At 39.7% G+C, this 16,538-nt stretch overlaps 1 protein-coding gene across 1 annotated transcript; it reads left to right on the top strand.

Moving 5' to 3' along the window:
* Positions 1 to 4,402: 4,402 nt before the first annotated feature.
* On the top strand, positions 4,403 to 15,981 carry LOC116714528 (SH2 domain-containing protein 4A). The gene is made up of 6 exons (XM_032555154.1): positions 4,403 to 4,631; positions 7,062 to 7,415; positions 10,932 to 11,046; positions 11,248 to 11,359; positions 11,458 to 11,662; positions 13,225 to 15,981. Exons 2-6 carry the CDS (start codon positions 7,235 to 7,237, stop codon positions 13,386 to 13,388), a joined length of 777 nt encoding a protein of 258 aa, XP_032411045.1. The 5' UTR covers positions 4,403 to 4,631; positions 7,062 to 7,234; the 3' UTR covers positions 13,389 to 15,981.
* The last annotated feature ends 557 nt before the right edge of the window (positions 15,982 to 16,538 follow it).

Genomic DNA, 16,538 nt, shown 5'->3' with positions numbered 1-16,538 from the left:
TGCCATTTTATAGCACAGTCAAGTAGCTACAGTATGTCCCCTCCAGTTGTTATGAAAATGCTACAAATATCAAATTTGACTTAAAAGATATTTGACTTCGTAATTTAGCGCCTTGAAATTGGGCCTCTGTCTCTTTAAGAAGCTCCTGCTCTTTCTGAAACTCCACCTTCAGGAAGTCATTACAACATGGTTGTAGTTCCACAGTTCCACCAGCTGTTTGCAAATTGCTGCTGGCTAGTCTGAAGGAGCTGAGAGGAGGAGCCCTGGGTTAGAGCTGCTCTGTGAGGTGGAAACTCGGAAACAGCATCTCTGAGGAGGAGCTTCGTCCTCGAAGGCGGAGCTAGGTCCACCTGGGCGTTCTGCACAGCTGAATTGTTGCCATACAGATTGAAGGACTTCTCAAGAAAATTCATTAAAGAATTAAATCAACATTCCTCCTTGATGAGGGAATAATATTATGACATGACGTGAAGCTCAGAAAGTCGATTTTACATAGTACTGGCCCTTTAACTAGTACAAAAGGACAAAAAAAATGCTGATGGATGATGTGGGTCAAACAGATGACTGGGTGGAACAAGCTTTAATTAAGGCTTTCATGCATATAATAGCATCACATCTAATTTGATGGATTAAAAGTAAAGTTCAAAAGGAATCATTCATGTTGTCATTATTCCAGGGCTGTACTGCTATCCATTTGAACGGTTCTTTCTTTCAGGATGGAAGGATTACAGAACATAAAGCTTGAATCAAGTATAAAAACCAAGTTTCCAACATTCCTCAAATGCATTCAGAGGGAAATTATTATGGTTAGAGGAGAACGATTTCGCTAATTGGATGCAGTGTCCAGAAATATGTTTGAAGGAGTTATAGTGAGGATATTAATAGAAAGAAAATGTATCCAACTGCTAAGCATGGTAAAAGTATTATGCTACTCTTTTGAAAATGAGCAGCATTTTCAAAAATGTACAACTTCAAGCATTTTACACATGCTTAAAGTGTGTAAAACCAACATTTTCAAACCAATGGCATCATCTCAGCCAATAAAAATGGACTAAAATCCTACAAGACTAATGCCAGAAGCTTATTTATGATTACTATTAAATACTAGTGCAAATGCTAATAGTAGCCATCTGAAAAATTATGTTCAGATAATTGTTTACTGTCATAAAGTGTAGCTGCAGGAAAATACAATTTGTTTATGCCAGCTGACATTTTGTTTTTATTCTGTACATTTTATATTAGTAAGAAATCACATATTGTTACAGGTGAACAGGAGTTTACTATTCAATGCAATACGTCCCTAGTAATTCATAAAAATAAATATTCCATTTTTAAGGTTTAAGTACACATAAATAATGCAAAGATGTGGATGTGATTATTTTATTTTTTTAGAAGGAGTTTTAGGCAAACTAATTCAACTAACCCGTTACATCAAAATAACCTGCTACCCTGGTTGTCTCCAGCAGAGGGTGCTGTTGGCGCACTATTTCATCTTTTTGTTCTCTTTTCAACTGAATTCGGTACTTTTCCAAGGTGTGCCTCTCGTGCCGGTGTGTCGGAAAGGTATGAGAGTGACAGAAGCAGCACGGTGGAAAACATTTCCCGGCTGCTTGTTCGTCATTAGCATTTTTAGCTTTGAGTGAACTTGGCCTGTGGGTAATTAAGCGGGAGGTGACTTCTTTGTGGGAAATAGCGTTAACACTCAAGGAAGAAAGTTGTAAAGAAAAATAAAGAAGCATGACCTCACTTGGGTGGCATTTCATAAATGAAATCACGCAGAAAGTTTTACAGGCTCACCTTAATACCTAGGAGAGTATTAAAATTCACACTACAGTAGACCTAATCTGTGTAAATACAGATAAAAACCCCTGACACATCAGTGTAATTCAGTAAAAGTAACGGCTTCCTGCTGTCCGAGATCCGTGACCTGACCACCAGGTTCTTGCCCCCCCTTAGTGGCGGACTGAGGAGTAAACAAACAGGTGTCTGGTATCACTGAAAACACTGGTTTTGGTGGAAACTCTGTGCTATCTACTGGCGGCAGCTGCTTGGTTTCATTTTGCGAAATGTCAAACATAGTGGAGGTTCAGAGTGAATGTTCCTGGACTGGACATTTGGTGATTTCACTCCTTTACTCCACTGAAACAAGAAAAAGATTAGCAAGAAAGCTAATTTGCTTAGCTAGCATCTCTAATGTAGAAATAAGTGTTATTCCAAATTAATACAACATAGAAAATGTATTTAAATAAAACATTTCTTTTTTTTTATTTGTTAGCTCACATGGTGGATTTGTTTTAGTTGTGTTGGCACGGCCGGTCTCATGATGTCAGGTGTTTCCCACATTTCAATGAATAATTACAGAATCCAAAGATAAAACGTTTACAAACCAGTTCGCAAGCTTAATTTGTTTCACCAGGTCAATATTTTCTTGAAAAATTGAAATGTACTTATTTAGGCAGCTGGAAAATTAGCATCTTTATAACATTTTGTAACATAATGCCCTCTACATTTATCTAGACATCTGGTAAAGATTTGCATGAGACTTAGAATAAAGTAATTTCTTATCCCAGTTGCATTAAATCAAACTGAACAAAACCCAAACTTTATAGATCCACAATAGAGGTTCAATAAATCAAGTTTATTTGGATCAGTAGAAAGATATTCAAATATATTATATAAATAAATGTATGTATTCACTATCGCTTAAGCCAGTATTTTTAGGAAATGTCCTCTTTTTTATACACTAAGCAATATAAGATACATTAGTACTAGTTGTTTTTGTTTACTTATTCCGTCCATAAGTCACATCTTCTAATATTTATTATAAGAAAGGTTGCTGAAGCTTTTTTTTTTTTTTTTTAAGTTATTTACATTCCTATAAAAAGTGAAAACTCCCACTGCTTTTGGTCAGTAAATGCATCACCGTTGCATTTTAGAGATCAGAGAAGAGCAGAAATTGGCAAGAAAACAAGATTGGTGCATCTCTGCATTTTGAAGCAGTCTACAGTATAGCTTCCTGTTTTCCTGAAGTTTGAATATAACATGACACAAAGACCCAATTACTTTGGGCACTCTTCAAAATGGGAGCAACAAGAAAACCTGTGTGTTTATCTTCATGTTTCAAGCTTCAGGTGACTTTCTTTTCAGATTTTTTTCCTTCAGATTAAGCTCTTGCTGTGTCTGATACATTACACTGAAGGGAAATAGTAGTTTGTACTACTATATGATGGCTTGAAAGGAGCATTTTTCAGGCTCCTTTCAAAGTCCCTGAAAAAAAAAAATCCCTGCACTTATGCAATCTGTGTCACACACTAAATGACAGATTGCAGGAACCGTCTTGGCTATGAACATGTGACTTCTTCGTCTTGCTATGAATAGCTTTAATCACTCTCAGGTATGCGACCGATATTCACGCCATCCACTTTGGCTTGTCAGATCTGGCAGCAGCAGAGCAAACCCAAAACAATGGCCGCCGGTACCAGAACTGTGTCAACAACCTGTTGACGGAAAAAAATCCCAAAGGATAAGCAGCCCATGCTTCCTTCCTGCGCATGTGTTGCTGTGATCGGCGGTTTTTGAATCTGGCAGGATTTCCCTCAAGGAAGACAACGAAGGAAATCAAAGAAAAGTGAGCCTTGGAGATATAATTTGATCGGATTTGAAATAATAAGAAGTGATTCTGCTCTGATTCTACAGGGAGAAACGTTACTGACCCTGTGTGGATGATTACATTTTTGTCCTGTGTGACGCATGGAAATATTAGAAGCAGTAAAACACACCAGTGTTTTACGGCGGGTCATGTGCCATTTTGATCATTTTATCCCCTTATCTTTTTTCTGTGCAACACTCAAAGATGAGTAGAGTACCCACAAATTGTACTCAAGTAAGAGTAGCACAAATTCAACATATTTTTACTCAAGTAAAAAGTAAAACGTAGCTCTCCAAGAAATTACTCAAGTTAGAATAGAAAAGTATTTGGTAAAAAGGCTGCTCGAGTGTCACTTAATGTTTAAAAATTACATAATTAGACGCGCCAAAATATAAAGTTATGTGGAAATATTTGTATTTTAAGGGGCCTAAATAAAAATACTTACAAAATGACAAAATTAGACAAAAGAAACATTATTCCAAATAACTGTTTTTAAATATAATACTTATGAAACCAACAAAGAATGCAGGTGTGTGTCTGCGTCTGGGGAATTTTTGGTGAAAACAAACTCAAACAAATTTTACTCAAATAAGAGTAGCGACACTTCATTATGAATTTACTCAAGTCAAAGGCAATAAAGGTAGTAAAAATTACTCGTAAAAGTACACTTTTCCAAAAAGTGACTAAAGTAAATGTAATAGAGTAAATGTAACTAGTTACAAGCTAACATTGCAGCGACGCAAGCTGGAGATGCGAGAAGGAAAGAGGAGGAGGAGGAAGAAAAGATGACTGCCAGCCCGTCCCACTCCCGGTGAGTACAAATGCAGCCCAGAAAACTTCAGCTTTCATACCTCAGCTTTTCACACACTCAGAGAGAGAGGCGTGCTCTGTCACGCCACGCACACACCCATCTATCCCAGCCCGCAGAAGCACCGGGAATCAAGAGCGGAGCGAGGAGATGCTACCGACTGGCAGACGCTGAGTAAGTCCGCTCTCCCTCCTCTCTTTCTCGGCCCGGTCTCCTTTGTTGTGTCATGGCGGCTCCACGGTCCGTCCGAGCTCATTTACCGCTCGCCTCGCGCGCCTGTCCGTCGCTCTCAAACGGCCGCTGTTGGCTCACACTGAGAGACTTTTCAAAGTTTATCCCCTCTGTATGCAGCGCACACATACCTCCCTCTTCCCCTCCCTCCTTCTCCCCCGGCTTTCTTTTTCTGTCCCCTCCAAGCGAGAGAGGCAGGAGGCAAAAAAAGAAAAAGAAACCCCGGCACTAATTAGCACGCGGGCACTGAGCCACAGGTGGATGTTTTTAGCTTAAATGGTAAATTTAAGCTAAAGTCGAAGGAGTTTGATTTTGAATGGTTCCTAATGAATTTATGTGCTTGATGTACAAAAACGGGTGTCATAAATAATACAGTTTTAGTGCTCGTAGAGATTAGGCATGATATAAATAAATACATTTAACATGAGACTTCAAAGCGAGCCGACTGCTTTTCTTTGAATTACACTGCAAAAACACAAAATCTTACCAGCTGATTTTGGTCTAGTTTCTACTGCAAATGTATGAGTGTGCTCTTAAATAAGACAACTAACTTACAAGTAACTTTTTAGCAAGACGTTGTTTTAAGTGGATAATTCATTAATATTAATAAAAAAGTACTAGCTAGATGTGAAATAGTCAGCCAGTGGAACAAGACATTTTAACTTATAATACTGGAAAAATGTCTTGTTCCACTAGCTGATTATTTAACTTAAAATTAGTACTTTTCCTTTAATTTTCAGGAATTATATGTTTAAAACAAGCTCCTAGATCTTGTTTAAAAGTTACTTGCAAGCTAGTTTAGTCTTATTTAAAGTGTACTAAGATATTTGCACTAGAACCTAGACCAAAAATACTTGGTAAGATTTTGTGTTTTTGCAGTGTATTCCTTCTGTTGCTAAAACAATTGAATAATTACAGCTGTTTAAATGCTATATGATGTTTACTTATTGCTATTTTGACCATGTTGTGCAGACTTTTACATACATATGTATGCTTAAAACAGTTATTTTATTGTAATGGTTGAGTAAAATGTATAAGCCAGCTGGATGGCAGTGCACAGAAATGCTCTGGACTGTTGGAAAATGTATAATTTTAATAGCTTTTATTGTTTCATAGCCAACACCTTTCTGCAGCGGGACGTTTCACACCGCCCACGTTCGTGTTAATAGATCTGGATCGGCTTCGACAACCAGTGATTTGCGATCGCTTTCCTGCATTCGACCTCTAGTCTGCTGTGATGAAATATGATTATATGACTCCAGTAAATAGGAAGTGGCATGTTTCGGTTTGATCGTAATCTGTCGTATTTCATGAGTGTTAACAGGGGCCGACCCGGGATCGGAGCCATAATCAATGGAAACGGGGTGTAATGCAAAGTTTACTGAAAATGATGTATAATAAATTTTATTATGTGTTAGACTGGAAGACTTTTATGACTATTTATTGCCACAATTCATCAACAAAAAAAAAAGCAGAGCTACCTGATGTGGATTGGTTTTAGTATATGGGCTTGAAATGATTTGTTTATGGGGATAAAATGGAAGCAGAAAGCGATGAAATTGCAAAGTGCGTGTGTGCAAAATATGGATATAAACTATGAGAGGCAAACTGCTCCACTGACTTTATCAACTCTCTGAAGACTTTCAGACACATAAAATGGGGAGTTTCTACACAGAAAAAATTCAACTGTATTTCTTTTTTTAAATTTACTTTTTGCCCATTTAAACAAATGTGCAAATTCATCGTAAGCTCTCAATTTTTTCATCTTTGATTTTTTTTTCTTGCTATGAAACTATATTGCCCCCAGCCTCCTCTACAAGTGTAGATTGGTTAATAGTTACCACAGACTCGAACCCTATTGGCTCTTTGGTTGGGTATTTTTCAAAAGTGCGTGCAAGACCGAGACTGCTTTTATTGACACACACACATGCACACACACAGAGAGCGAGAAAGAGGTCAGGGGCAATTCCTGGATTTTTTTTTTTTCAACTTGTGGAGTTCCTGATTGGAAGAGAGCGTCGGCGTCACGTGGGTCGATAAGGTGCAAAAAAAAAAAAAAAAAACCCAAGCATGTCTGTTGAAATAAATTATTGAACAGGGTTTCTCGTCTCAGTGTCTGTTACTCACAGATAATGTGGAGTCATTAGCACCCCACCCTGTGAGTGTGTTGACATACTGAACCTGCCCCTGTTTGCCTTTCAGTGTTTAGAAACCCAGCAGCATTCCCCGCCACACACACACACACACACTTGTGTGGCAGAGGGGGCATTATTTGCTTGGATTCATTGTGTCCTGCCAGCCAAAACACAATTGAATGGAGAGGGACTGAACAATGCAGTCAATCTAATCTCTCTGTCTCTCCAACATTCACAGCAAAGGCAACAAGTCTTGACGGCCAAAACCGATCCAGATACTCCTGACTTCCACGTCCAGAGAAACACAACTGACAAAGGAGACCACTTCTTCTTCCTCCTCCTCCTCCTTCCCCCGATCCGAGGGAACTCGAACTCAGGAAGAAGCGACTGCGGGACGGACAGAGAGACGAGATGCTGGCTCAGATCCTCAAGGAGATGTGGGTGGACCCCGAGGTGCTGGAGGCCCTCAGCGAGGAGCAGAAGAGGGTTCTGTTTCTGAAGATGAGAGAGGAGCAGGTACGGCGCTGGAGAGTGCGCGAGGAGAAGGAAGAGAGAGAAGGGAGGACCAACAGGAACACAAAGCCCAAGAAAGGTATGGAGCACAGTGCTCCTTATGTCGTACCGGTTAGACTGGCAGGGGGAGAGCTCATGATTTAATTACAGTAAGCTATACTGAGCAAGAGTTATTCTCAGTAATACAAAAAGGATGAGGCATTAACAGGAGGAGCAACATTTTTTGCTATGTGTTTGTTTAAGATCTGTCTATATATAGATAGATCTATCTATCTATCTATACAGATATATCTACATAGACAGATATAACATGAGCAATAAAACTGCTGTACTTTTACTGAAAGGTTACCATACTGTCAAAATGTCCTACTGGTCTACAACTACATCTTTGCACAATTTGTAGCTGTAACTTTCAAAATGGCGTTTCTAATACTGCCTAGAAGTGAAAAAAATCTTCAAATAACTTCCTTATTCATAAAACTATGACTGAATTAAAGGTTATCTTAAGGCCTGAAAGGTAATTCCGCTTAAATCCACCAATCCATTGCTTTTTGTCTGAGAGGAGCTAATAAAATCTGACAGCCCAGCTTTATACATTTTTAAGCTAGCAAAAAGTCAATCTGTTTTGACTTTGAAAACAAATTGCTGAAGTTATATATACTTGTAGTTAGTTTATTTCTTAGTTTGATCTGAATAACAATGTTTTGTCAGCTGTTGTTCAGTTTCCCAGTCTAAGCTAAAGCTAAGTTATAAGATGCCACTCTGCAATAACTAGCTACAGTTAGCAAAAGGGCAGCAATAGCCCGAAAATGGCTGAAAAATACATCAATTTAACTTAAAAGTTAGTTACTATTTAAGACATTTTAGGGTTCAGAGGATAACCAATGACAACAAGAAAGCTGTTTTTATAATTCCCCCAACTATCTATTATTTATAATATTTGGGTGCAACAAGCAATCTATAGGTATGTTGTGAAGACGACACTTGTAAGCTATTTTACAAATAATTAATTCTGTAATCTTCTAAACTCAAAGTGTGCATAAGTAATGAAGCAGGAGTTGTGTCTCTAATGTTACCAATCAAATTAAGTGTTTGGGGTTTTTTCAGCTTGTGTTTTAGTCATCAAACCCAACCCTTCTTCATTAGAAGTGCTGATCTATCTTACAAAGACGCTGTCATCTTAACTAGTTCAGCTGCACAAAGGGAGTGTACTTACAGTGTGGGGGTGCGCGTGTGGGTGTGTTGGTGTGTGTGTGTGTGTGTGTGTAACTGAAAGCCTCTGTCTCCGGCAGCCCAATTGCTGTGTGGGCTGAAAGCTGAAGAAGATTGAGTAAACCCTGTGGTTTCGGGAGTCGCCACGCTTTAGAACGCATATCAAGTTACCATCTTTGTTTACCCAATCTCTGCCATGTCACCTGAGTAGAGACTGAGTGTGTGTGTGTGCGTGCGTGGGCGTGCGTGTGTGAGCATTGCAGAAGATATGCTCCACTTAGACGTCTTCACTGACGGGCTTCAACATGTTCGTTTAGACTTATTAATGTCACACTACGACACTGTTAAACCTATTTCCGTCACTCTAAAAGGTGTTTAGGTCGCTTTACAAAATTAATGTTTTTGTGTTTTAAAAAAATGTAACCTTGATAAATAATTTAAAGACTTTTATCACTTTTAATATGACCTTCATCCCATACAATTTAACTGAGAGACAAAATTCTGCTGGAAGGATTTGATTTCAGCGTTCAATCTTCCTTTGTTGGAGTTGGTAGTATTCTCTACCCAGAAGAAATTCTCCAAATAAATCATGTTGCCATGACACCCGCTTGTCCACCATCCCTCAGATTATTTAAAATTAACTTTAATCCGGACCTTTACTTCAACATGTCCAAAAATGTATTTTTTCTGTTATGAATTTGTAGGGGAAAAAGATCCAAATTTCCCCCCATCTTCTACTTTTTACTAGATATTTGATAAATTGGGGTCAAAACTGATATTTAGAGCTGTTAATGGTTGCGTCTCAGATCATGATGCTGCCACCGCCATGTCTCACTGTGGGTTTGGTCTTTCAGTGGAGCGCTGTTGTTTATTGAGATAAGATTATTTGACAGGTTTGAGATTACTTTGGATACTTTACAATCTCTCTGCTAAGTAATGAATGAAAATACCAAACTGTCAGGAAAATAAATACAAGAATAAAGTCAGAATATTTTGAGAATAAAGTAATAATATTACGAGAAGTCGTACGAGAATAAAGACTAAATAATACGAGAACAAATTCAAAACTGTGAGAATAAACTCGAATGAGAATGAAGTCACAGTAGTCAGAAGTCGTTTGAATATAAAGTTGAAATAATACGAGAACAAAGTTGTAGTATTACCAGAAGAAGTTATTACAAGATTAAAGTCACAACATTACGACTCTATTCTGGAAATACTACCAAATAATACAAACTGTTTTTCTTTTGAGTTTTAAAGTAGTATATTTTTTGCCATTTTTTCCCTTTTTTTCTGGTAATATTACCAATATAAAATCATAATATTGTGATTAAATTCTAGCAATACAACAACATTATTCTGATAATGCTACAACCTCATTCTTGTACGTCTCTTATTCTTACACGAGTTTATTCTCGTGATTTCTTTATTTTTCTTAGTATGGCCCCAACACTCGTATTCCATTTTTCCTGCTGATGGTAACAAAGGCAGTAGGTCTCCGTTACGCAATGGAAACGGCCTCTCTGTCTCCCTATCTGACTGATATAACTCAGTAACACGGAGATGTGTTTACGCGGAGATTTATGCCTGTAGTGACGTCACACAATGCCCCGTTGTGCGCGGCGGTGCTCGCCGGTGAGACACACGGCCTCCTTTGTTGGAAATCTGCGTTCAGAGCTCATGTGACCGTCGCTCATGTGTCCCTGATGATAACATATCGCTCTATGTGGCCTTTTAAACCGCGTTTCAGTCGGCAGACGGCGCAGCGCTACGTTCTGGGTTTGAATTTCTGAAGCCACGCCCCCCCCCCGTCTGTGACGTCGCGGCAGGTTGTTTCATCTTCATCCGTACGGTCATGGAAAACACCTGGGCTGTCGCTCACTGTGACGGGTGGCTTATTTTTAAACACTGCGTCACGATAAGGGAAAAATTTTACGTTATTGTTATTTCTCCAGGGTGTGACTGAGATGTTTATCTATAAAGTTTTTAAAATTGTAACGTATGTTTTATTTACTTAAAATAGCTGTGAAACATTAATTTAAAAAGAAACACCATCTGCTGTTTACTTCCTATATTTTCTTATTATTTTACTACCTCAGGTTCAATTATGTTGTGTATTACATGTTGTATTAGAAAACTGGCAATTAACTCAAGGAATAATAAAGCTAAATACGTAATGACACCAAGATGACCAAATAATGTATTGTCATACTCGGTTTCACCGAATTTATCCTTGTGCGACAGCACCACCTGCTGGCTGAAATCAGCTATTGACAGGTCTGCTTCAGGCAGAACCCTGCTGAGTGTCTTCAATTTTGGGGGGGGTAGAAAACAAACAAATGAACCACTTTTTACATTTTTGTTTCTGTCTCTTTGTTTCCAGCTTCCAGTAAACAAGTGAGCTGGCTCCTCAGTCGGGACGGCGATGTGAGCGTGACTATAATCGGAGAGGTGGATGAATTTAGGTCCTCCAAGGTTCTGCAGAACCACATGAACAGGTAGAAATAGAAAACTCTGCCAATCATCTAGAAACGTATAGGGCAGTAAAAATGTAAAACAATAAAAGAAATTGCTTTCTAAAATAACATGATTCTAAGCTAACGGTTGTAATATTACCCGTTTTGCTATGCTCAGGTCAAAATATTTATCCGTAAGCTGGGAGGTCTGCAAAAACAACAATGGATATCTTTCCCTTACAGACTCCTCAGTGATAACAGGAACTGCATCCAGACGGCGGACCTGCTGCCAGGAAGTGATGCCCAGCAGCTCAGCATCAAAGACGATGCCAAGCTCCCTCTCACAGATGTTAATGTGAGTCCCCCTCCGTGTGAGTTTGTATGTGGGAGGCGGGTTTTAGAATACAAAAACGGCCGTTGGATTCTGATCAGCATATCCTCAATCACACGCAGGAGGATCCAGGTACACTAATCAACCAGTCGTCTGAGGAGGAGGTGGCGGACTGCAGCACTGATGAGGACCCCAAGGACCCCGACGACGACGACAGCTCGGAGAACGAAATTGACCTGAACCTCGTCTACAGGCCGCATTTTCGTAGAAGCCTGTTGCTACAAAGCCACCAGTCAGAAGCAGAAAGAGTCACTCCACAGGATGGAGGTGAGAGAAGGATGATTCCTGCCTATAGGAGCTGAAATATGCAGCACCTCGCTAAAGTGTACACACCTCTTGAACATTTTCACATTTGTAGCTACAAACTTCAAGGTATCCCACTGCCAAATAGCTTGTCACTGGAAAGATCGTGTGCTCAGGTGGGGAAATCTGTTGACAAGACAATCACTTCTAGTCCTCACGGAAGAGTAGCAAGAAAAAGGCCATATAAAGTTGCCACAATACACAGTGAATGTGTGTGGATGAAAACACTGCAAAATGAAAACTAAAGTTATATGTAGGAAGCGTGCCACTAGTCACTCAAACAATGTGAAAGAAGGAAATTCTAACTTTCACATCATCCTGAACACACCATTCCAACAGTGAGACATTCATTGATTTAAATACAGGTCAACCCTAGAAGAAACCCATTACAGCAGGAGTCTCATTTTCATCACAACCATATCAAATAATTAGGTCATTAGAAGGGCAATATGGAACCTGATTGACAGCCAAGGCTGCCTGGTCATTGCCTTTCCACGCAAATCTTCCTTCAGTGCCCATCTGGGCTTTTTCCCATTTATTTGGATTCCTCCTGTAGTTTTGCTACCGGGCCAATCAGCGAGCAGATGTTGAAGTTGTGAACAATGACGTCAATTTTCTGTGCAGACTACTGAACTGTAGTCTGCCTGTAGTTTTGGCAATGACAGCGGAGGAAGTGAACAATGCTGTTCAGTCCGTGTTGGTCACACTTTAAAATATTGAATTGACACAAACAGCCGCCTCGTTTGGATCGGCACTTCTCTCTCGGAAGTGGGTTGTTTATAGGGCAGGCAATTTCTGGTAAGCTTCATAGCGTCAAACTGGCACATTATATACGGCCCGACCGAACATTAGCAATTAGATAACATTTAAAACTTTAACAGAGGCCACGCCTGCAGAACGTGATGTTTCTCAATATTTAATATCCCAGATGCTCTTTACTAAGCAAAGCGTAGAACAAGGGGCTGGTTGCTACCAGGCTTAAGCTAATGAGGCTACAGATGATTAAGGTGTGGAGGACCACGGATATACCGGTCTTTGGCTTAGAGGCTACAAAAGTATTGACATTGGAGTGAAGGTTCACCTTCCAACAGGACCCTAAACATGTAGCCAGAGTTGCAGTAGAATATCAAATTAAAGTCTAGACCAAAATCCAAATGAAATTCGGTTGCAGGACTTGAAAATTGTGCCAGTCAGTTTGAGTTTGAGTGATTTTGCCAAAAAGAATGGGCACCTTAAATACAAAGACTTGCCACCCTTTGCTGATTTTTATTTGCTAAAAATATAGAAAACCATACATCATTTTCTTCCTCTTTACAATTATACACCACTTTATGTTGGCCCATTGCATAAAAACCCTATAAAAACATTAAGGTTTGTTGTAATTTGAACTTCACCCAGGTTATGACTATTCTGCTCAGTTCTTCCTCATCTACCGTAACTGAAATTTCTCTTAGTCAAAACCAACAGAGGAATAATTCCTGGAACTCTTCTGATCTTTCGCTCTCTCTTTTTTTCTTTTTCTTCAGAAACTCGGTGGCGCAGAGAGACGTCAGAAAACGAAGGTCGTGTGGCTCATCTCAAGAAGGCGTTTGCGGACGATGCCTGCAGCAAACCACCCGCCTGCAAAAAACCACCCATTCCTGTCAAACCGGCTCATCTACAGAAAAGCGGCACGGCGCTGGTCCATTAAGAAGCCGCCGTGTCTCCAGCCTCCCGTACGTCAACACGCCCGACCCCTGAGGAGTGGGAGCTGACGCAAACACCGCAGCTCATTTGTACTCCTGCTTGAGGACCCAAGTGGGGGATAAATACACTGCAAAAGAAAAAGTAAAAAAAAAAAAAAGGACAAGTGTCCTTTTTTGAACTTTTCCAAGAACCTAATTTAAAATTTCCACCTGCAGATGGAGAAGCGTCTGTGGAGGAGAGCGAGACTGTGTACTTAAAGTGGGGGAAACTGAAATTCAGACTCTTATATTTTCGCAGAGTCTGTGATCTCGAGGCAGACACTGAGGGGGGACATGTCCACAGGACGTGGACACAAACACGCTGCTGAATGGAAAAACACAGTGGTTTTATACTGGGATGACCTTTGCTGAAGTTGGAAACCAAAAAGCGTCAATCAGTCACATATATTCATTCATGTTCATATTCATATAAGCTCTGGGCGTTCTGTCTTTTCAGCGGATCCTGGGAATGAAATAAAACAAATGGACTCACAGTGAAACGGACTTCTTGTACCTTTATCCTTAAAGGGATTTTAGACTATTTAATTACACATCTCAACATTCACAAGGGAACGCTCCCTTGCACTCGTTCGCTGACAAGCACCGACCTGCTCATCAGGAGCCCTTGAGGCTCCAGATATATTGCTCAAGAACTTGTCCAAGTGTTAGAACAAAACCACTGAGCAGTTTCTGGACAGCAACGCCTCTTTGTTGATTCATATTTCATACTCCATTGCAAATGACTTAATGGTTCATGTTTGAGCTGCCACTCAGCCACAAGGGAAGTTGTTTAATACAAGGTTAGCAAGAAGCTGTCTTAAATCTCACTATCTTCTAACTCTCCCAACACGAGTTTGGCTACTCTGTCAATTTCTGAATTTAGCCCAGAAAATATGTCAATATGTTGGCTCGATTGATCAACTCTAAACATCTTTTCAACCATATTATAAAATAGATCTCTTTATGTGTAACAAGTTTCAACTTTAACTTTTCAACCACATTTTACTTTTAGAGAAAAGGATTTTTTTTTTTTTTAAAATAAAGAAAACTTTCAATAGGACATCTATTTCTCTTAATTTTGCTCTATGGGGAAAATTTCAGCAGCACTTTAGATATTGACATTCCCAAATAAATATTTATAGCCTTAAATTTGCACTTTCTGGTGTCGTTTAGTGAGCCAATCAACACATTAGCAAGCTATGACGTTAAATGCGATTTTCTGGACGTGTTAGCATGCTAACGCTAGTATTAAGTGTTAGCTAAATGATACAGAAGGCCTGGGAAGCACAAACGCAAGTTAGAGCAGTTAAAACTGTACAAAATTTCCATAATAAAGTGGACTTTATCGATTGGAATACGTGCCTGAGGATGCCTATATGTGAAGCAAGAGGATGCCTACATATTATTTTTACATATTCAGTCATTCTCCTGTATATGTTAGCATGCTAACGCTAGCATTAAACAACGGCCAAGTGATACTGCGGGGCCTGGGAGGCACAAAGGGATATATTAGCATAGTTAAAACAGGACAAACCTCCACAATGAAGTTGACTTTATAGACTGGAATACAGGCCTGAAGATGCCTATATTTAAAATAAGAAGACACTTACATATTTTGCACTAGGATGGCATGAAGCTTGCGCTGCCTGATGAGATCTCTTCATCTTCTTGTCTCAGCTGTGGCTACCACAAGCACAGTTTGCATCGTCTTCATCCTTAACAAAGAAACAGTTGTGCTGGGGTAATTAAAGGAGCTCAGAAAGAGAAGCAAACCTGTTTGTATAAAAACTTGTTGAATCTTTAAGCTCATGATACCTGCTTGTTGTCATCCACTGAGAAGGATTTTGTTTTTTTTTACAAGAAATTCTAGTCTCTGTGTATTTAGGCGCAACGTTTAGTTTTAATCCTGAACACTCACCTGTCATACACCTGAGTCAGACACCTGTGATCACGTGCTGGAGCCAGCCCAAGACATGACACCTCCGAGCCAGCAGGGTGCCCCAGAGAGCTCGCGACTTCACGTACAAACTATAATTATCTGAAACTTCAAAATTTGTAGTCAGATTTTTTTTTAAAAACAAAAACAAATTGAGAGTGGTAGAACAGGTGTAGCCATATGGTGAAGCTATAGTTCTGTTTATTTTACTTTTTTTTTTTTAAATGAAAAATGTAATTCCTATCATCCAAGAAAGAAAATCTTCTTGGCATAATTTTTGTCATAACATGTTTAGCAAATTCTGTACAGACTCCAACAGAACCCCGAGTGTGGACAGCGCCACACTCCATCAGATATTAGAAGCTGTGAAAAGCGTGAAGCCACACAGAACAGAAGCAACAGTCTTTGTATTTTATGGTTTGTTTGAGATGTAGTTACTACCTAACTTGTGGGTCATGTGTTCACTTTACTTGGTCACCAGTTGAATCCCTGCTCATGCTGGCTCTGCTGATGTTTTGTTTTTGTTTTTTTGTTTGTTTTTTTGTATTATACCCAAATATAAGTATTTGTGCTATTTATCTGTTGTCTATCTCAGGAAAAAGGAACAAATCGTAACACGTTAACTGTATTCTGCGTGTTTTTTCCCTTCTTAGATTTTAATTTTTAGATAGATGCGACAACAACGTAGCCGAGTTTTATCGGTGATTTGCACAGTGATTATCTATTCAGCGGGATGCATCAGAAAAGCGCCTGGTGGAGATCAAACGGACGGCGCGGAGAGCTGATTAGCATGTGGTTTGGGCTGAGACAGAGGCCGAGACGCTTGGGGAGACAGAGCAAATGAGAGTCTGGTCACGGGAAGAAAAACGTCACACTCAACTCAATAAACCTCACCACATTCCCTCACCTCCTCCACGCCATCAGCCCGTGTGCCTGTGAGTGTGTGTGTGTGAGCCTGTCTATCCACCCATATATCTTGAATCATGTGACTTAACACAAGCAGTCATGCACACAGTGTGAAAAGCCCCGCTATATATAGTAGGACAGTGTTGGGTTTCCCAGCAAAGCATTGTAGGAGTCGCTTCATCTTTGTTCTCTTAGAAAGTGCCCGTTATTGACTTCTTGTAATGCAGTTGGCCCACTGTAGATGGTTCGGGTCCATGGATGCTAGCGGGGGCTA

The sequence above is a fragment of the Xiphophorus hellerii genome, chromosome 23 (genome assembly GCF_003331165.1).
Source record: "Xiphophorus hellerii strain 12219 chromosome 23, Xiphophorus_hellerii-4.1, whole genome shotgun sequence".
NCBI lineage: Eukaryota > Metazoa > Chordata > Actinopteri > Cyprinodontiformes > Poeciliidae > Xiphophorus > Xiphophorus hellerii.
The sequence above is the reverse complement of the archived record's forward strand: the minus strand, read 5'-3'. Positions and strand labels throughout refer to the sequence as shown.

Excerpts from the sequence above, each read along its gene's own strand:
- LOC116714528 (XM_032555154.1), top strand. The coding sequence starts at position 7,235 with ATGCTGGCTCAGATCCTCAAGGAGATGTGGGTGGACCCCGAGGTGCTG. Across the intron at positions 11,047-11,247 it reads CTGCAGAACCACATGAACAG|ACTCCTCAGTGATAACAGGA; the intron begins GTAGAAATAGAA and ends TTTCCCTTACAG. Across the intron at positions 11,360-11,457 it reads TCCCTCTCACAGATGTTAAT|GAGGATCCAGGTACACTAAT; the intron begins GTGAGTCCCCCT and ends AATCACACGCAG.